This window comes from Bos indicus x Bos taurus, chromosome 21 (genome assembly GCF_003369695.1).
Source record: "Bos indicus x Bos taurus breed Angus x Brahman F1 hybrid chromosome 21, Bos_hybrid_MaternalHap_v2.0, whole genome shotgun sequence".
Lineage (NCBI taxonomy): Eukaryota > Metazoa > Chordata > Mammalia > Artiodactyla > Bovidae > Bos > Bos indicus x Bos taurus.
This window is the reverse complement of record NC_040096.1, coordinates 58,852,608-58,872,341: the sequence shown is the minus strand read 5'-3', so window position 1 is coordinate 58,872,341 and position 19,734 is coordinate 58,852,608. Positions and strand designations below refer to the sequence as shown.

Sequence of the window (19,734 nt, the reverse complement as noted above, 5' to 3'; positions counted from 1 at the left end):
GCCAATGCAGGATATGGAACAGACGTGGGTTCAATCCCTGGGTGGGGAAGATACCTTGGAGAAGGAAATGGTAACCCATTCCAGTATTCTTGCCTGGAGAATGCCCAAGCATGGAAGAGCCTGGTGAGCTACAATCCATGGGGTTGCAAAGAGTTGGACATGACTTAGCAACTAAACAACGACAGCTCTCCCAGTGGACTGAAAAGTTTCCCTGGGAGGTGTTGGGAGCAGGTCTTACTCATTTCTGCCTTCCCTCCTCACACAGAGCCCAGCTTTGAGTTGGGGACCCAGGAGGCCTCTGTGGGATCCAGCCCTTCCTTCCTGCGAGGTGTTCAGCGCCTGCAGCAACTATGTCCCACGAGGACCTGGATGTCATTGGGGTGCTGCCTGGGTTGAGAAGCAGATGCTCTCATGGAGGAATTGCCCAAGAGTCAGGAGTGCAGGATTGCAGGGGATTATGGGAAGCCTCTCTCTCCATCGAGGCTTTCCCAGAAACGCCACCATCTCCAAGCAGGATGTTAATCAGTAACAGCCCCCCGAGGGGGATCACACTTTGGAATAGCAAATATTTACTGCAGGCTTTCGGCTGCAAGCCCTAACCTTCTGTCTTTGCCCTGAATGAAGGACCTTCCCAGGCACTGGGTGGCCACTCACTGGTAAGAACAGTGGACCAAAGGGAGGCTTCACAGTGTCTGCCTAATGAAGGATAGGGAGAGAAGACCTTCTGTCCTCTCTGGGTGGGTTCCCCGGGGCAGGGGGGTAGCAACCTGGGCTGTGCTGAGCCCTCATTCCTGGACTGGATGGGGCGGGCAAGGAGGTGGGGGTGGTAAGAGGCTTGTTGTAGACACAGGAGGCTTCCTCCACAGAGAGGAGGCCAGTGGAAGAGGCTTTGAAGGCTTGAGATATCATGCCCACAACACTCCGTGCAAGCCCCACATAGCTCCCTGGCCTTCTTCCCAGAGACCTGTCTGCCCAAGCAAGTGAGTCCCTGCTGCTTCCAGATTTGGGAGTGGGTTTGCAGCTGCAGGTACATTCAAGGCTGAGAAGTGGTGAGTGAGTGGTTAATTTCTTACTAGTCAGGTTCTATTTAGAGTGCTGCATCTCTGTGTCATCCTTAAACCAAAAAAAAATTTCTTTTAATTTTATTTATTTTTGGCTGTGTTGGGTCTTCATTACTGCACGGACTTCTCTCCAGTTGTGGCAACCAGTTTGCAGTCCATGGACGTCTCATTGCCGTGGCTTCTCGTTGTGGAGTACGGGCTCCAGATGGGCAGGTTTCAGTGATTGTGGCTCATGGGCTTTGCTCCATGGCATACGGGATCTTCCCGGAGCAGGGATTGAACCCATGTCTCCTCCATTGGCAGGCGGATTCTTCACCACTGAGCCACATAGGAAGCCCCTTAGAAAGTGAAAGTGTTAGTCACTCAGTCGTGTCGGACTCTTTGCAACCCCATGGACTGTAGCCCGCCAGGCTCCTCTATTCATGGGATTCTCTAGGCAAGAATACTGGAGTGAGTAGCCATTTTCTTCTCCAGGGGATCTTCCTGACCCAGGGATTGAACCTGGGTCTCCCACATTGCAGGCAGATTCTTTACCATCTGAGCCACCAGGGAAGCCCCTTAAACAAAATTAGTGGCAATTACAATGAAGTGAAGATGAATAGGTTCAGGAATAGCAGAGGAATTGCAATTCGGGACAAACTGGCAAACCAGAGGCAATTCTCAAAGAGACAAAGACAGGCTGGCTTTTATTCGGTTCTGGGAGGAAGCTGGGGAGGGTTGCTTTGAACAAAAGCTCACTGGAGGAGAATGAGAGTTCAGAGTTATGGCAATTTCTTGTTGGAACCAAGTGGTGGGTAGTTTGCTGTTGCTAAGGTATGTGAAAATCTTCTTTCTTCCTGCTGATCATGAATACTGAGATGAGTGGGAATGTGTGAGAACCCACCCTGCCATCTCCTTCTTCAGGGGTATCTTCACAACCCAGGAATCAAACCAACATCTCCTACATTGGCAGGCAGATTCTTTACTACTAGCACCACCTGGAAACCATCACAGACAGAAGTTACTCTGAATTTAAGAGTATCGCTGTGGGATTAATTTACAAAGGGGTGCTAAAGCCTGTGATCTAATGAAGGCATGAACCTGGGTACATTTGGCACACTCCAGCAGGTCTTTACCTAGCACATTTATTGCTGGAGTTACCTTTAGAGTGCAGGCTTGCCACTTAGAATTGGGCAAAGCTTCCTAAATGCTCACAGAAAACAGAGGAGTATTTCGCTGAGTAAGGTCATGCCACTCAAGCTATGGAAAGGACGAGGCCCTGGATCCTATGACACTGTTTAGCAAAAGCCAAAAGCAATGTGCTAAGTCCCGGAGCCAGGGGTCATCTTGTAGCCGGCCCAGTGAGGACACAGGCCTCTGCGTCAACAAGAGGCCGGGGAACCTCACCCCGTCAGCACATTTTGCTTCAGGTGGCCTGGCTCAGAGTAAGGGTCTCTGCTGATGGAAACTCTGTGAGGCCTGTGGCCTCCCTTGCCCTGTGTGCCCTGCGCTGAGTGGTCCTGCGCCACCCAAGCCCTCCTGGGGCAGTGGCTTCAGGAGAGAGTGAGGGTGTATCTCAGTGACCTTCCCAGCCAGCCTCTGGTGGTGTCAGCACCAGGAGCCCCGTGTGCCCATGGGAGTTTATTCAGATGGAAACTACAGGTGATCGGGAGCTAGGCTCTGTGCCCAAGGATGAGAGGGAGGCCAGAGAGGGGGCAGTGGTGGGGAGTGTGGGGTTTGGAGACCCACTGCCCAAGCTGGAGTGGTCTTGGGCTCCGCTAGAACAGGCAGCCTTCGGGTGGGCGGGAGGACGCACTTCACAGGTGAGGGTTAGGTGAGATGGTCCAAGCGGAGCTTAGCCCGGGCAAGTGGTTTGAATTGGTTCATCATCTGTTCCTATCCTGGGGGCTCCAGAGAGAGTGAAGGCAGGAAGTCCTGAGAGGAGCTCTGTGACTGGGCCCCAGGGCTGGGCCAGTGCTGTAGGGAAGGCACAGCGGGGTCTATTGCAGAATCAGGCAAACTCAGCATTCATCCTTGCCCCATGGCCACCCAGACCCTCTAAGTCCCCAACCCAAGGCGTCCCCAGGTCCAAGTCCCCACAGCCCAGCTTGAACAAGCTGCCGTATTGCCTAGCGATCCAGGGCAAATAAAACAAGCAGACAGTAAAAGTTCTGGGAAGACCTTCCGACTCCTGGCGCTGCTGTGACCCACACCCAGTGAGGCCCAGGACCCACACCACATCCCCTCGCATCCCTTCCCCTTTTGGCTTTCTGCCATTCCCCTGGGAGGAACTGGGATGGGTGAGGACAGCTGGGGGAGACCAGGAGCTGCCCGAGGGCCTGATCCCTGATGGAAACTGGAGGAGATTTCTCTCCGTGAAATAAGACACCTCCCCTCCCACGGACTCAGGTGACAAATGTGACCCTACTTGCTCAGGGTCTCCCCAGCCCTGCCTCTGGGAGATAAGCCCCGACCCCCAGGAAAGAAGCAGGGTGACCGGAGGAGATGTACCAGGGCCCAGGGAGGAGGTGGGCATCAGACATTAAGGACGATCTCTGCCTTCTTTTCTCCCAAGGAAGCCTTGCTGCTGACCGGGCCTCCACGCTGCCCTGATGTGGGCGGTGCTGAGCCTCCCGCTGGCCTGCCTCCTGGCCCAGGCATGGCTGGTGCCCGGTTCTACCCTTGCTTCCCACTTGCCAGAGGCCCAGGCGGGGTTGGAGACTCTGCTGACCCCCATGGCCCAAAACAAGACCAGCCAGACCAGCGAGAGACAGTGGGCTCCAGAGGAGGAGGAGGAGAGGGAGGAAGACTCCCCCTGGCTGTTGGCCGAGGGGCAGCAGCTCTCCAGGGAGGCCTCCAACTTGGGGTTCAGCCTGCTACGTAAGATCTCCCTGAAGCATGATGGCAACGTGGTCTTCTCCCCACTCGGCCTGGCCTGGGCCATGGCTGCCTTGACTCTGGGGGCCAGGGGGCACAGCAGAGCCCAGCTGGAGGATCTCCTCTTGCAGGCCTGGAACCAGACCTGGCCCGTGGTGAACCAGACCCGACCACCGCGCCTGCCTGCCCTCTTCAAGCAGCTACAAGAGAGCCTCTCCCATAATCCAGAGCTGGGCCTGGCCCAGGGGAGTTTCGCCTTCATCCACAAGGACTTTGACATCAGAGAGACCTTCCTCAATCTCTCCAAGAGGTATTTCGATATGGAGTGTGTGACTGTGGATTTTCACAACACTTCCCAGGCCAAAAGGCTCATAAATCATTACATGAACCAAGAGACGCAGGGGAAACTTCCCAAACTCTTTGATGAGATTAATCCTGACACCAAATTAATTCTTGTGGATTACATCTTGTTCAAAGGTACTTGGATAACATTCTGCTCTTCCAGAGCCATGGGTCTCTTCACCTGTCTCTTCCTTTCCTGCTGGGCCTGTGTCTGGTTGATGCCAAGGGATTTCCTAGGAACATGTTGTTCTCGGGTTTCACAAACAGGTTGAAACATGCATTGAACAGGTAGGATGTACCGGGCACAGTGCCAGACGACGTGTCCATTTGATGCCCCTGCCCTGGGGCCCTCGCATGCCTGCAGGGCTTACTGCTAGATTTCCAAGCATATCTATACAACTCTCCTCTGACATTCTGACCTGGGGAAACTTCTGGGTTTTTTTTTTGTTTTGTTTTGTTTTTAAAGCAGATCATCTGAGATATTTAGGGTTGCATCTTTGCTCCTTCACCCTCTACTTCTGTGACCTGGGGCAAGTGACAAAATCCCTTCTCCTTGGATTCTCAGTATAAAAAATGCAGACTCTCCCACCTCCTATAGAGAAGTGAGGCTCAGAGAGGTTGGCTAGATCAAGGTCACATGGTAAACGGCAGAAGCTGAACTCAGATGAGGGGTTCACCCCAGGTCCTTTCCATCCTGCCTTTCTCGTGCAGCACTGGCTTTGCATGGCCACATTGTAGCAGGAAGGTGACACCAGGGGACTTGCAAAGTCTGGGAGGGGGACTTTCATCGAGCCAGGCCGGACAGATGTCTGTGTGTAGAGCTGTGTGCCTGCATGCTGGTGGCGGCCTCTGGGTTGTGTGGCTGCTTGTTGACAAGGCGCCCCTCCCCTCAGAGCCTCAGTGAGCACAGGATAGGTGGGAACGTCATCATTTCTGCCCCAGTGGCCTCTGTTTGCACATTGAGTGCACCAAAGGAGTGGTCAGAGAGCCCTTCCTGCAGACAGGGCTGTGGCCAGGCCCACAGTCTTCTCTAGGTTGGAGCTAACCAACCACAAGGAAGTGAATATAGACAGAAGTGGGTCCTTCGGGCATCATCTGGAATAAGTGACTTTTGTTCACCCTGTGTTTTGTCCTGAACAGTGAAGGAGCCACAGGTGGTTAGGAGACATCTCCTTGCTTCAGTGTGTGATTCCAGCAGGCCTTTGGGTAGATTCGTGTGTGCGTGTGTTTAATGGGCTTCCTTTGTGGCTCAGTTGGTAAAGAATCCACCAGCAATGCAGAAGACCTGGATTCAATCCTAGGTAGAGAAGATCCCCTGGAAAAGGGAAAGGCTACCCACTCCAGTATTCTGGCCTGGAGAATTCCACGGACTGTTTAGTCTGAGGGGTCGCAAAGAGTCGGACACGACTGAGCGACTTTCACCACTTTATTTTTGGCTGTGTTAGGTCTCTGTTTTGTCACGCTCCAGAGTTGTGGCACTCGGGCTGAGTTGCCCCACAGCATGTGGGATCTTCCTGTGTCCCCTGCACTGGACCAGGGATCAAACCTGTGTCCCCCGCATTTTAAGGTGGATTCTGAACCACCGGACAATGAGGGAATTATCTGGATTCATTTTTTGCCAGTTTGGAAAGAAGCCTGGGAAAGGCTGATCTTTGGGAAACTTATCCTGGCTGCCCGCATCCATGCATGCTAAGTCGCTTTACTCATGTCCAACTTTGTGCAACCACATGGGCTATAGGCCCCTGCCCTTCTGTCCATGGGGATTCTCCAGACAAAAATACAGGAGTGGGTTGCCATGCCTTCCTCCTGACTGCCTGAGCTGTGGTCAAGACAAATCCAGTAAGGATACCTGTCCTCGTTGGGCAGAAAGGGGGACAGAACCCTGGCCCTTTATTACTTTGGCAAGAATGATGCTTTAGGGGAGGATCATTTCTACAATGAGTTTCTTTCTTACCTGTTCAGGGAAATGGCTGATCCCTTTTGACCCTGCTCTTACTGAAATGGACACTTTCTACCTGGACAAGTACAAGGAGGTCAAGGTGCCCATGATGTACAGGTCAGGCAAGTTTGCCTCCACTTTTGATAAGAAGTTTCATTGCCATGTCCTCAAGCTGCCCTACCGAGGAAATGCCTCCATGCTGGTGGTCCTCGTGGAGAGGATAGGTGACCATCTCACCCTTGAAGACTACTTGACCACAGACCTGGTGGACACGTGGCTCAGGAACATGAAAACCAGGTACAGCTCTCCTGTCGCCCTGCTCCAGCTCAGCCTCTCCTTCCCCGTGGGCACTCCCAATTTCATTCTGTGCCTGTCCTGCTCCACGGTGGGCTCCCTGATGGCAGGGGCTGCATTTGTCCTGTTTTCCACTGTCAGCGTCTATCACAGCGCGTGGCTCCTTACTCACTCGGCCAGTCCTTATCAAGGCTCTCCCACTTGTCAGGCATTGTGATGCGTGCACGATGCTAGCCCTCCTCGTGGAGCTCACATTCTACTCAGGTGCCGGTGGGCACCAGGGAAGGCCAGGCCAAGAAGGTAGACGTAAGCCAACACTTAAGATGAAGGAGGGCTGTCAGGGTGACCTGGGAGAGAGAAGAGTTACAGGCACAAGTGTGAAAGTTCTGGGTTAGGAGTGTGCTTGGTGGGTTCAAGGCACAATGAGGTGGCCAGTGAGGCTGTAGCAGTTTGGAGATGAGGTCGCAGGGGAACCAGTAGCTGTCACCCACGACTGTACATTACAGGCCCTGGGAAAGACTTGGGCTTTTTCCAAAAGAGATGGGAAGCCACTGGAGTCAAGCTGAGGAGCAACATGATCTGCGCTTGTTGAGAAAAGACACTGGGGCCATGTGGGAAGAGCAAGGGGACCAGTCACGTGGTCAGTGTAAGCACCCAGATCAGGATGCTCGGCAGGTAGTGGCAGTGGAGGTAAGGAGGAGCAGTGGGTCCTGGATCTGTGAACCTGGAAGTCACAGGATTGGCCCACGGACTAGAATGTGGGTGAGAGAAAAACGGGGGAGTCACAGATGAAGTTTTTGGCCTTAGCAACTGGAAAGATTTGCCACATACTGAAAAGGGAGACTGTGAGACGAACATGCTGAGGGGTATGTGCAAAAGTTCAGTTGGAAAGAGCTGGATCAGAAATACCTATTAGACAGCCCGGGTGGGGATATAAAAAAGGCAACAGCTGGGTATCAAAAGTTGGATCTGGTGTGTGCAGGGCGAGGTCCAGGCTGGGGAGTCAGCAGCACAAAAATGGAAACATGAGACCAAATGTGATGACCTGGGGAAGGGGCTGAGCACAGAGAGCAGGGGTGGGAGCACAGGGCAGGCTTGCAAAAGCTTGTGGAATAAATTAATATACCCATCAGGGTACGAGGAAGTCAGTACCAGTAAGGAGGCCAAGGCTATGCCTCCTGAATCTGTCACTCTAGAATCTGACACAGAGGGAAATCCAGCTAAAGGTCCCAGTGTTCATTTTATCTTCATTCCTCTTCTTCAAATCCTTAGAGCCTAGCAAAAGACTTCAACGTAGTAAGCCCTCAACAAATGTTTAGGCGAATCAATTTATATATCAGTCTTCAAGACCTGTCATGTCTTCAGTTACATTCCAGTGTGAGCCCTGCCCAGCTCTACAAGAGAGGAAGAAAGAAGGGTTGAGGGGGCAAAAGGAAATGAATATTCACTGGGCCTCTACTCTATACCAGACATCGTTCTGGGTGCTTAACACATGTTATGTCATTGACTCCTCTGAAGAACACTGTGAAATCCATATTGGTATCCAGATGAAGACACTGGGACTTCTTTAAGACTCACTTAGTACCAGTCAGTAGTTCACATCCTTTTATTTTTGAGCCACAGAACCCATCTTTCTAAACAAGGGTAAGAACTCCAATGTACATCTTTATAGGTGGCATAGAAAAGACCTGAATGGGCTTTTTGGCCAACCCAATATAGCTAGATAGATATGCAGAGAGAGAGAGACAGATAAATATCAGAGTTTCTCTGGCTGAAAATAAATAGGGGGTTGAAATTTTCCTTTGCTCTCCTCCCCCTGTCCATTCCCAGACTCCCAAGTTCCTCCTGGAATCCTGGGAGTCTGCAGAATAGGGACTGAAAACAGCCATCCTCCAGGAGTCTGCAGGATTCATGGCAGGAGGTATTTGGTTGGGTTGTTTTTAAGACAGGGGGAAATGGATACAAAGTATGGCATCTTTCCCTAAAGAGAATGTGAGTCATTGACTGGGAAATAAAACTGGTTTCCTGAAGCAGAAGTAATACATATTTGATAAGTCAGAACTCTCTTCTCTGAGTCAGACCATTACAAAAGAGCAGAATGAGCTACACTCAACTGAAGGAGACTTGTTACTAGGAATAATCTTGGAGGAAGGTGAAGTGATGTTTTTAGTGTTCAGAATCTAAGGTTTTTGTCTACGGTTCACCATTATATGTACTTGTACCACAGAAAAATGGAAGTTTTCTTTCCAAAGTTCAAGTTAGACCAGAAGTACAAGATGCACGAGCTGCTTAAACAGATGGGAGTCCAAAAAATCTTCTTACCCTGGGCTGACCTAAGTGATCTCATGGTTACTGAAAGAAATCTGAAAGTTTCCAAGGTAAGTCAGGCCCTTTCAGGGGAGTCCAAGGGAACAGGTATTTTTCCATCCCACTGAATGTCGATAAAAGGCCAAGTTGTAGTAGAAAAGTGAAAGTCACTCAGTCCTGTCCAGCTGTTTGCGACCCCATGGAATATACAGTCCATGGAATTCTCCAGGCCAGAATACTGGAGTGAGTAGCCTTTCCCTTCTCCAGGGGATGTTCCCAACCCAGGGATGGAACCCAGGTCTCCTGCACTGTAGGCGGATTCTTCACCAGCTGAGCCACAAGGGAAGCCTTGTAGTAGAAAACTAGATTAAAATTCCCAAAGACTTGAAACAGCGCCCAAGCTGGATGTTTGAAGAACTGGAGCTACTTTATTAAAACATGTTTATGTAGCACTCCCTCTCTTCTTTATCAGTGCTTAAGGAGAAATTTACCCCAAAATGGAACTGGTTCACAGGTTCACTTAGAATTCCATGAAACTGCACCACCTTACGGTTTTATTCATTTATTTGGGTGGGTGGAGGGGCTGCACTCTGCAGCATGTGGGATCTTCGTTTCCTGACCATGAATTGAACCCATACTCCCTGCAGTGGAAGGGTCATCTTAACCACTTGACTGCCAGTGAAGTCCACTGCTTTGGAGAGGGAAGAAAACCCCAGAGGTTATCTGCCTAACTTCCTGCCTCTTGTGAAAACCCCCTCTGATATATCCCTACAAAACAATCTTCCAGTTTTGTTTTGTAATGTTTGCAGTGACAAGGAACTTATTTGAAAAGCAGCTCAATCCACAAATGGCAAAAACTGTTTTTGAGTTTTATTCATATATATATTTTGACCTGTAATTCCCCCGACTTACATTCTTTGTCCCTAGTTCTGCCTCTATAGCATCCAACACATGCATTTCTGCTACAAACACATGAAAGACTGAAGAAACGTGTTTTGGTTTTAGAGCTTGAATTCTAAATTATTGATATTTTCCCTTTGTTTACTCCAGGAAGGGAATTTTCACTCCAGGAACTTAAGAGAATGTCTAGGTATTGTTTTCATTATCTTCTTTTAGAATAATTATACAGGTCCATTACTCACATCACATGTGGTTCTTGGACAAAAGGGCCTCACGAACAGGACAGGTGGCCTATATCCAGGCCACCTGAGTTCAGAAAGACTTCAGGGACCCAGAGGCTTGCTCAGGGGACACCTTAGAGTGGTGCCAGGTTCTAGGAAACCGCTACAGAAGAATAACCACATTCCTGCCCCACCTCCCTCCCACCCTCTGCCTGCCAGAAAGAAGGTCAAAGTTCTCAGGGGTTCCAGACAGCTTGAAAACCTTCCAGGAGGAATATCAGCTCAGTTCAAAAATCAGTAACACAGAGACTTCCCTGATGGTCCACTGGTTTAGACTCCACACTCCCAATGCAGGGGGCCTGGGTTCAATCCCTGCTCAGGGAACTAGATTCCACATGCTGCAACTAAGGGTTTGCATGCCATAGCTAAGACCCGGTACAGCCAAATGAATAAATACTTTTAAAAATCAGTAGCACAAAGTGCATGCTCAGTATTTGTTGATTTGATCCACGTGTGTGTGAAATGGCCAGCCACAGAGTCCCCTGGTCCTTGGCCAGAATGAATTTCACAATCGGGTTCCTGGTACCTCCTGCGGCTGTTTGAGGTGCTTCTGCGGCAGTTGCTAGGGCAACCACAGACCATTCCTCTCTGCAGATGAGCTCTATACCAGTACATCCCGAGAGCACAGCCCCGTGGGTAAGGACCATAACAAAAGTGTTCAGGGAGTCAGTGAATCCCCTCATCTCCATGAGCACACAAATGGTCTTCCACATATTTCCTTTCCTAGGTTTTACAAAGAGCCACGATTGAGGTGGATGAAGAAGGTACAGAGGCAATGGCAGGAACCCTATTAGAAATCACTGCTTATTACATGCCTCCCATCGTCAAAGTGGACCGGCCGTTTCTCTTCATCATCTATGAAGAAACCTCCAGAACCGTGCTGTTTCTGGGCCGGGTGGTGGATCCGACCCTCCTGTGATCCACAGCACGCGTGAGTCCTTGGAGCCACAGCGATGCTGGATCTGAGGTGTCTGAATCCACACGGGACATTGGCACTGGTGTCCCCCTTGTTCCCAAGTGCTAATTCGAGCCATTCTTAGATCTGCATGTGAAATTCAAGCTTATTTTAAGGAGATGTTTGTATGAGCTGGCTGGTATTTTAAGCCTGTTTCTAAGAGCCTATGTTATTAACTGAAACCATCTTGGTATCTGGACTCGCAGAACTGTATTTCAAGATGAAGTCTTTGGGAAGGCAAGTACGAATTCTCCATGGGTCATGCGCTTCACTCCCTTTACTGCTCCCTGCTGCCAATGAGTGTTTTATTTTAACCTACTATAGAATAATTTCTTGGCAACTAAAATTAGAAAAAAATAGCTGTAGTCAGGCCTGACCACAGCATCTGCTGCCATGTGGCTTTGTCTACTCCATGAAGCCATTAACTGAGCTACAGATCTTCCAGTTCAACCTCTTAATTCTATTATACAAAGCCAAGAAACGGGAAAGTGGACAAAGGGCCACAGTAAGGCTTTCATGGGGCTTCCCAGCTAGTGCTAGTGGTAAAGAACCCACCTGCCAATGCAAGAGTTACTAAGAGACTCGAGTTTGATCCCTGGGTTGGGAAGATCCCCTGAAGGAAGGCATGGCAACCCACTCCAGTATTCTTGCCTGGAGAATCCCCAGAGGAGCCTGGTGGGCCACAGTCCATAGGGTCACAAAGAGTCGAACACAACTCAGCGACTGAGCACACACGGATGCATGCAAGGCTTTCATGGGCCCCCGGCCCTTTCACCTTTGTGGATTCCTTCTTCCATTTTATACACACACACACACACACATGTGTATATACATATATATATACACACATATATGTGTGTATAATAAAAGTATTTTATGACTGTATTTGTATAAAGGTGAATATACTCTGGGTTATATCTGTCTTTATACTAATACAAAGCATGGGACTTAACTTAGAGCAAGAAATAAGACATCTTCATGGGTCCCTGAAGGCACTGTGGGCCTGATGTCCTATGCCTACAGCATCTAATGGAGAAATCATACAGGGCATCTCAGAGGAAGAAAAACCAGTGCATCAGTGGCAGAGTCAGGGCCCTGCCACTCCTGACTGCAGGCCCGGAGCCCATCCCACTCTTTCTTCTTTCTGTCTAAAGCATCTCATGGGGTGCAGTTCAACAGGCGGCGTGTGTTCACGTCTATTACCCATTGTGATTAAATAGAATGTAAGCATGGACTTTGTCCCAAGGGTCAAAGAAAGATAACAAAACAGCTTCTGAGCCCGTCTTGTCTTCTGTTATAGAGATAAGAAAATATTTTAGGAGTAAATTCAGAGACTCAGGAGTAAAGTTAACTATTTTTGGAATGTCAACTAGGTTGACTAACCACCTAACTGGATTTTTATCTGTTTGCTAGCCAATTTAAATATACTTAAATTTGCTGTATTAGTTATTCCTCTTATTACAACTGACAGATTTATGTGAATAGTACCTAATGTGAATAGATAATAATAATAAGCCACAGTCTAGAGACTGACTCTTTATCCTTCTAAAACCTGGATATCAGTTCACTCCTGTATGCCCTCCACACGCACTAACTGACACCGGTGACCCAGGCAACTCTAGAGCCTAGAAAGAAACAAAAATAGAGGACTGACTTCAGTCGACATCTTTAAGCGACTTGTTACTATTCAATTAATGAGGTTCATTTGTAGAAAAATAGCAGAAAGAGAAATAAAAGAGGGCTCAGTCAAATTATTCGTGTTTTTTAGAAATGAAATCTAGAGAAGAAAGCCACAACACCCTCTGAAATAAACCGTGTTTAGAGAACACAATACCCTCTGAGATAAATATGGCCAAACCCGGTGATAAAAAGGTTCATTATTATCAAAGGATTCATAGAACATATACTCAAACTCTTGCCTTCTCTTCATATATTTGCACAAAACGATGATGACACGGGGCAATGATATCTAACGCATTACTCTTTAAGGCAGAAAATGGCCCTATTCTCTATAAAGAAATTAGTATTTCCTCACATATGCTTAAGAAGCTCCAAGGATACTAGATTTTCTAAATATGTATGCATGGTGAAAAAATGCAGATCAAGGAAAAATGTAACTGATCTTACAAAAAAAATCAGTGTCAACCGAAGGGGAAAATTCTGAATATTCTAACAACACTTCACTATATTTAAGGGTCAGATTTTAAAAACTGTTCCTACACAGACACATACACACTCATACTCACTTCCTAACACACATGCCACAGCTGAGATCAGATTATTGAATTAACTGAATTCATTTTATCTTCATGGTATAAACCTAGTCAAGCTGAAGAGACTGTTCTATTTCAATTCAAATTATTTCACATATGCCGCTGACTGTAGGTAAAATGGACCCACTCTTCCAGAATAAGGCATCTTTATAAAGCCCAGGAAGTCAAGTAACAGAAATGATTTTTAACCGTGATGAGGTTATGGGAACAAAGCTCTATATGCTCTTCTCTATTAAGTAAAATCTTTTTAGCTCTCTCTATTTCTGCCAGTAAGATTGATTCTACAGGTCTGTTTCTTTGCTTATAATGCTGATTAGTGACATTCTAGACCTATCCTTAAAACTGCAAGTTTCCATAATTAACAGAGATGTCTCTATTTCTCTGCAGCTACAGTTAGAGATGTGTCTTTGTCACACAACTGGTTTAAAGGAACTATTTAGTAAGGTGTTAGACTGAGAACTTTTTACAAGAGTATCAATCATTTTTTCCAGTGGAAACTGAGGTACATATGGATATTCATAAATGTCACCAACTGGTTTTTTGCTCTATATATCTGTCCTTGGAAGTATATTTTTAACAAATATTTCAACAATTTTAGAAATTATCATGTTCTCTTGGAAAAAAAGAAAACCTCTAAACATAACTTTGATTGACTGTCTTAATTGATAATTTAGTGCCTAAGATAAGACTGCAGCTGACTTCTGTAAATTTCTGAGCAAAATAAGCCTTAGTGACTTCTCTGTCAAATCACTTTCTTCTTCTCCTGCATGCATGCTGAAGAAAAGGTCTAAACTCTGCCAAACTTATTGAACAAATAAACTAAAATTCTGCATTTTATTTAAAGTAACAGAGTCAATGCTATGAACCAAAGTGCTAGAAAAACTGATGCTGCTTTGACATCCATTATGTACCCCCGATGCTCTCTCCTAGATCATAATGTACTCGGTTCCACATTAGTGATGTTAGTAGGAGACATCACTAACATGGTTAAGTGAAATCCACAAAGAATGTATGAACTAACCAGTATTATCAAGCTTCTCATACCTAATCAATGTTTAACTACTGACAAAATGAATGGTTGAACAATTCCATTTACCTGATGGTCCTTCAATGAAAGATATTAAGCATCACTAAAAATAGCCAAAAAAGAGGCGATAGGTAAGGAAAGGGGGAAAACAAACACCATGAAAGCCTCATACTGAGTAGCTGCCCCTGGGTGATTTTAGTTGATGTCTGTGCCCTTTTCTTGTTCATTACTTAAAAATAAACTGTCTTTAATTACAGAATAAAAACTTCAGAAAATATTTAAAACTGTTTTCACAAACACAGGTATCTCATTAACCTATGTTTTATTTTGAGTAAATTCATTATTCATTATTTCACATTATAAAAAGTAACCACACACGCATATGCATTCACAAATTAGATCTTTATCATACATCAATATATTTTTTTAAAAAAACAAATATTTTCAATATCAATATAATTATATGCTGATTGCATTTTGAAATAGAGAAGCTGACAATAGCTTCATACAGTATATCTCAAGAACTGACATTTTTAAAATCAAGAACTGTATAGGTTCCACAGGCAAATTTTGATGGAAATAATAGCATTAGTACAAATAAATGCTGTTGACATAGCTTAAGCATGATAGCTTGGAATAACAGCTGATTCAAACTAGATTCATCATTTCTAATTCAGTAAGGACAAATACAATCTAAAATGTAAACAAAGTATTTATAAAATAAATTCTTCTAGGTAACAAAGGAAATCATCAATCTATTATTTTTAAGGTAGTTGTAGCTAAAAGTTATCAGAAATCTTTGTAGAATTTTCATTGCCAAATTTTAATTTCGGAATGTCCAGGTACAACATCTTGTCACCACAATCGCAGGACTGATATAATTTAGGACAGCTGTTTGTACCCTGTTTCAGTGTGACTTTTCTATTGGGCTTGGAGATTCGTGAGAAAATGCAGTGACTTTTTTACTCCCACGTCCCCGTCCAAGTGATTATCTAGGCGGGGTGATTTCAGTTGATTTGGGCCTTTCGTACAATTTTTAAATGCTAAACTCTAGCACAGTTAAATAGATGGTTTCCTGCACAAATAAATGCAGACTTATCTCTTTTGTAGCAGTAGTTAAAGCACATACCTAATGTTTTTTTTTTCCTTACACTTCACTATAACATTGGAATTCTGTAACCACATTATTGTTCAAGAAATATATATTATACCTCCTAGGGAATATAATTTCAAATATGGAACGTTTAACAACATCAGCTGCCATTATGTATCTCTCTTTTCCAGTCATCAGCCATTGCTTTAGCTTTTGTTCATCAATCACATTATCTCCAGTTGTCTTTGTTTTGCCTCCTTCTTCAAGGAGATGGCCTAAGGATTGGATTTTCTGGATTTTCTTTGTCAGAAAGGAAGAAAGAAAGAAAGAAGAGAAGGAAGAAAGGGGGTAGGGAGGAGAAGAAAAGAAGAGAAAAGAAAACAAAACATTAAAAAGTTTATCCATATAATACTTACAAAGAAACAGATATAATCTACTTTGAAAAAACCTAATATATGAGAACTGTGATTAAGTAGACAAGTGAATGACACATTAAAGTTTACTTGGAATAACCTTTAATTACTCAAATCTTATATGCATCTAACATAGCATTCAATTCAATTCATACTTTTCCTGTTTTTCATTTCTATAACCATAGCGGAAATTAACACAACCTAAAATTATCAATCATCTGGCCTTGTAAAACGTAACATACAATGTATTCCTAAACTTCCTTTAAGACACTGATGTTTTTAAATGGCAGATGTATCATCTTTATGACAATGGAAAGTTGGAGAATGTACTGCATAGAATTTTTTTAAGCAGCAAAACAGAGATAATTAATACTTTCTGAAATCACTTCACAGGCTTATTTTAAGCAAAAAGGATAGATTTTCATTTGGATATGCCATAGTCCTGAATGGTGGATAAGAGTCCACAGAAACATGACTAATATCTACAGATACCGATCACCTATTGCAGTTATGTGGCAGTATGCATTCATGAGAAAGTCTAAATTAGAACCACATAACATGGAGAGAGCTGTGGACTTGGAGATTCAGTTACACATTAACCAAGCAGCTGTGATACCAATACACCTCTTACTTCCGAATATTCAGAAAAAATACAAACTTCACGTGACTGTTTAGCAGTGTTTGTTTCTAGATTCATTTTTTTAAACAATTATATATGCAACTGATTATATAATTCTATATTATAAATATTGAGCAAATAAAATTTAGTCCATAAAAAGGAAAAGCATGCTCAACAATAAAAGAACACATAAAGAAGTAATCTGAAATATTGATCAGTTGCTCAGCTGTGTCCGACTCTTTGCGGCTGCATGGACTATAGCCCGCCAGATGCCTCTGTCTGTGAGAATTTTGAGGCAGAATACTGGAGTGGGTTGCTATTTCCTCCTCCAGGGGATCTTCCCGACCTAGGGATCGAATTTACCTGCCACTTGTGTCTTCTGCATTGGTAGGTAGATTCTTTACCACTGGTGCCAATAATGGAGAGCTGGTATAAGTAGATTAGATTGCAATGGTCTTTACTTTTAACAATAAATGACTATCGCATTTAGAAAGATGAGAAGAGAATGAATTTCATTCTGATATTATTAAATGTGTTCTTCAATAGAAGAATTCCAGAGCAGTCTTTTGAGAAGAAGAGGGTCAAAAGTGATCAAGAGGAAGGATTTCAGGATGTCAAAATGTTAGGTGCCTCAGAGGATGAACTGAGTCTGTCCTGTGCCCCTTCACAGAGGGGCACAGTGAGGACCAGAGTGCTGACATGAACTGCATGTCCAGCTCTGTGGTCTCCATAGATCATTACCCTGTCCTGCCTCTATCTCAAGACTTTAAATGGAGCTTCCACAGTACATTCATTAGAGCAATAATTGTATGGCTAAGAGATTCTCTGTAGTAACACTACTAACCTGTACCATCAATATTATTTTTTCTATTTACTATCAATTTTTTTCTATTATGTAGTCTTCCCTTGAGCTCTATTCAATAAATATGCTAAGTTTTAAATGAATTTGGAATACATCTGTATTTGTATATACCGATGGCCAATTAGAAATTTAGAACAAATTATAATACAGTTCAGTTCCTAAATGAGACTCCAGTATGGAGTTTCTGATGTGCAAAAAGATGCACGATGGAAACTGTATTAGAAAATATTCATCAAAATATTCATGAATTACCCTGATAGCTCAGTTGGTAAAGAATCCGCCTGCAATGCAGACAGGAGACCCCAGTTGGATTCCTGGGTTGGGAAGATCCCCTGGAGAAGGGAAAGGCTACCCACTCCAGTATTCTGGCCTGGAGAATTCCATGAACTGTATAGTCCATGGGGTTGCAAAGAGTTGGATGTGACTGAGCGACTTTCATTTTCACTTCATTCATGAATTAAGTGAACTATGTTTAAAAGAAAATCTGAATCCTGTTTAAATTCTCTTCTAATCAGAAGAGTCAGGGGTCCCATACGGAAGAGGAAACCTGTAACTGTAGTTTGGGCATCTTGGATGAATTGCTTCTATGTGGATATGACCTCTACTTATGTTGATTTTTTTTCCCCACTACCCTCTTACATGTCTAACCTAAGAGAAACAAAGGTTTCATCAAATAAGATACAACTGGTGCATAAAAAGGAACCACGAAGGGGTTCCTTCTAACTTTAAGGAACAAATGTCAGTAGAAATCTCTATCTTATTGGACCCACAACTCTAGATTATATAGTGCAGTAGTATTTCTTAACTGGCGGCATTACACCCATCCTTCTGAGCACTGGGTGATTAAATACCATGACCTTAAGCTAGTCGTTTGTTTTTGTTGTTGTTTTAGTCTCTTAAGTCATATCTGACTCTTTGCAACCCCATAGACTGCAGCCAGCCAGACCCTCAGTCCATCGGATTTTCCAGGCAAGAATACTGGAGTGGGTTGCCATTTCCTTCTCCAGGAGAATCTTCCTGACGCAGGAATCGAACCCACATCTCCTGCACTGCAGGCAGATCTTTACTGCTGAGCCACCATGGAAGCCCAAGCTAGTTGTTTAAAGGAATGCAAATATTTTGCAGAAAAATACATAGATCTCAGCTATTAATGGGAGCCATTTAAAGTTTCTCATCAATTCCCTAAGGTTACAACGTCTTTGCCATATATAAATTATCTTCTACAAAATATGTAACATAACCAGAGGCATGTGATAAGAACCGTTTTAACTGATAGCATTTTCCCATTACAGACACTTCCTATTCTTTGGAAACTATTTAAGTGGGAAGGAAAGCACACTAAGAAAAAGAACAGAATCAAACACTTGGCAGTCCACCACTGGATTACTTACAAGGTAGCCTTCCGTGGTTGTGTATCTTTACTTCCACTGCTCTTGGGATCAACTGAGTTACCTGTCCCTCGGGAGGTGCTGGGCAGGGAAGTATTAGAAGAAAAGGAACTGGGAGTGCTATTGGTGTTACGCATCCGGAATGAGTCATCTGAAAGAACACACGTACAGTCAGCCAGATGGAGTCCACTAGACAGATGTGAACCTTCAAGAAGGTTCATGAGAGCTGACTTTTCCCCTTCTTTTAAAGCCAACTTTACTAAGGTATAAATTATATACAATAGACTGCACAAATTTAAGGTCCTGAAATTTGTATATACTATGAGGCCATCACCACAATCAAGAATGAACACAACCATCACATTTGCTCCTGCCTCATCATCCCTCCGCTCCCTCTCCAATGCCAGGCAACCACGAACCTGCCTGCTGCTGCTCACTACAGATTAGTCTGCATTTCATGAAATTTCATTTCAGTATACACTCTTTTTTTGTCTGACTTCTTTCATTCAGCACAATTATGTTGCAATTCATCCTCATTTTATATGTCAATACTTTATCCTTTTTATTGCTGACCAGTATTCCTATTGGGAAATGGCATCACACTCCAGTATTTTTGCCTGGAGAATCCCATGGACAGAGGAGCCTGGTGGGTTACAGTCGTTGGGTTGCAGAGTACGACATGACTGAGCGACTGAGAACATTCCTATTGCACGGACATGCCAAAATTTGTCTATCCAGTCTCCTATTGACAGACATCATGATTTCCACCCCCATTATAATCTAATACAAACAAAGCTGCTGTGAATGACAGTGTGCAAGTTTGTATGTGGACATGTGTTTTCTCTTTCGTTAAGTCTTGAATGGAACTGCTGAATAATGTAGTCAGTGTATATTTAATTTCCTAAGAAACTGCCAAATTGCCGTCTGAAGTGATTATACCACTTTGCGTTTCCAGCAGCAATATATGAGAGTCCTGGAGGGTTACTCCACATTCTCACACACTTGATATTGTGAGCATTTTTAAACACTAGTGGATGTGATGTGGTATCTCCTTGTGTGTGTGTGATTTTTTTCTCATTGCATCAACTTTCATTTCTCTAATGTTACTGATCTTAAGCATCTTT

The 19,734-nt window shown here is 44.7% G+C and overlaps 2 protein-coding genes across 12 annotated transcripts in view; one reads left to right on the top strand and one right to left on the bottom strand.

Annotated features, from left to right (window-relative positions):
- Positions 1-553: 553 nt before the first annotated feature.
- Positions 554-14,472, top strand: SERPINA10 (serpin family A member 10). 3 transcript variants are annotated; one of them, XM_027520790.1, is made up of 6 exons: positions 554-656; positions 3,616-4,394; positions 6,222-6,495; positions 8,720-8,870; positions 9,850-9,889; positions 10,708-10,817. In XM_027520790.1, exons 2-6 carry the CDS (start codon positions 3,653-3,655, stop codon positions 10,728-10,730), a joined length of 1,230 nt encoding a protein of 409 aa, XP_027376591.1. In that variant the 5' UTR covers positions 554-656; positions 3,616-3,652; the 3' UTR covers positions 10,731-10,817. The 3 variants fall into 3 exon arrangements, with proteins under 3 accessions (XP_027376591.1, XP_027376589.1, XP_027376590.1); XM_027520788.1 differs by lacking the exon at positions 9,850-9,889 and having other exon boundaries at positions 10,708-14,472; XM_027520789.1 differs by lacking the exon at positions 9,850-9,889 and having other exon boundaries at positions 588-656; positions 3,620-4,394; positions 10,708-14,045.
- Positions 14,473-14,538: 66 nt separating this feature from the next.
- The window catches only part of PPP4R4 (protein phosphatase 4 regulatory subunit 4), a 104,162-nt gene continuing 98,966 nt past the window's right edge, over positions 14,539-19,734 (bottom strand). For 8 of the 9 annotated variants that reach the window (XM_027520777.1, XM_027520778.1, XM_027520779.1 and 5 more), the window contains 2 exons: positions 18,614-18,761; positions 14,539-15,628 (listed from right to left, as the gene is read on the bottom strand). In XM_027520777.1, the coding sequence (XP_027376578.1) occupies positions 15,604-15,628; positions 18,614-18,761 (173 nt within the window). In that variant the 3' untranslated portion in view covers positions 14,539-15,603. The remainder of the gene's footprint in view (positions 15,629-18,613; positions 18,762-19,734) is intronic. The other variant, XM_027520785.1, reaches the window with a different exon arrangement.

What these genes read in the sequence shown, in the direction of transcription:
- SERPINA10 (XM_027520788.1), top strand. Translation starts at nt 3,653, where the DNA reads ATGTGGGCGGTGCTGAGCCTCCCGCTGGCCTGCCTCCTGGCCCAGGCA. An exon ending in CTCAGGAACATGAAAACCAG is followed by an intron (nt 6,496 to 8,719) that starts GTACAGCTCTCC and finishes CTTGTACCACAG; the next exon opens with AAAAATGGAAGTTTTCTTTC. An exon ending in GAAATCTGAAAGTTTCCAAG is followed by an intron (nt 8,871 to 10,707) that starts GTAAGTCAGGCC and finishes TTCCTTTCCTAG; the next exon opens with GTTTTACAAAGAGCCACGAT.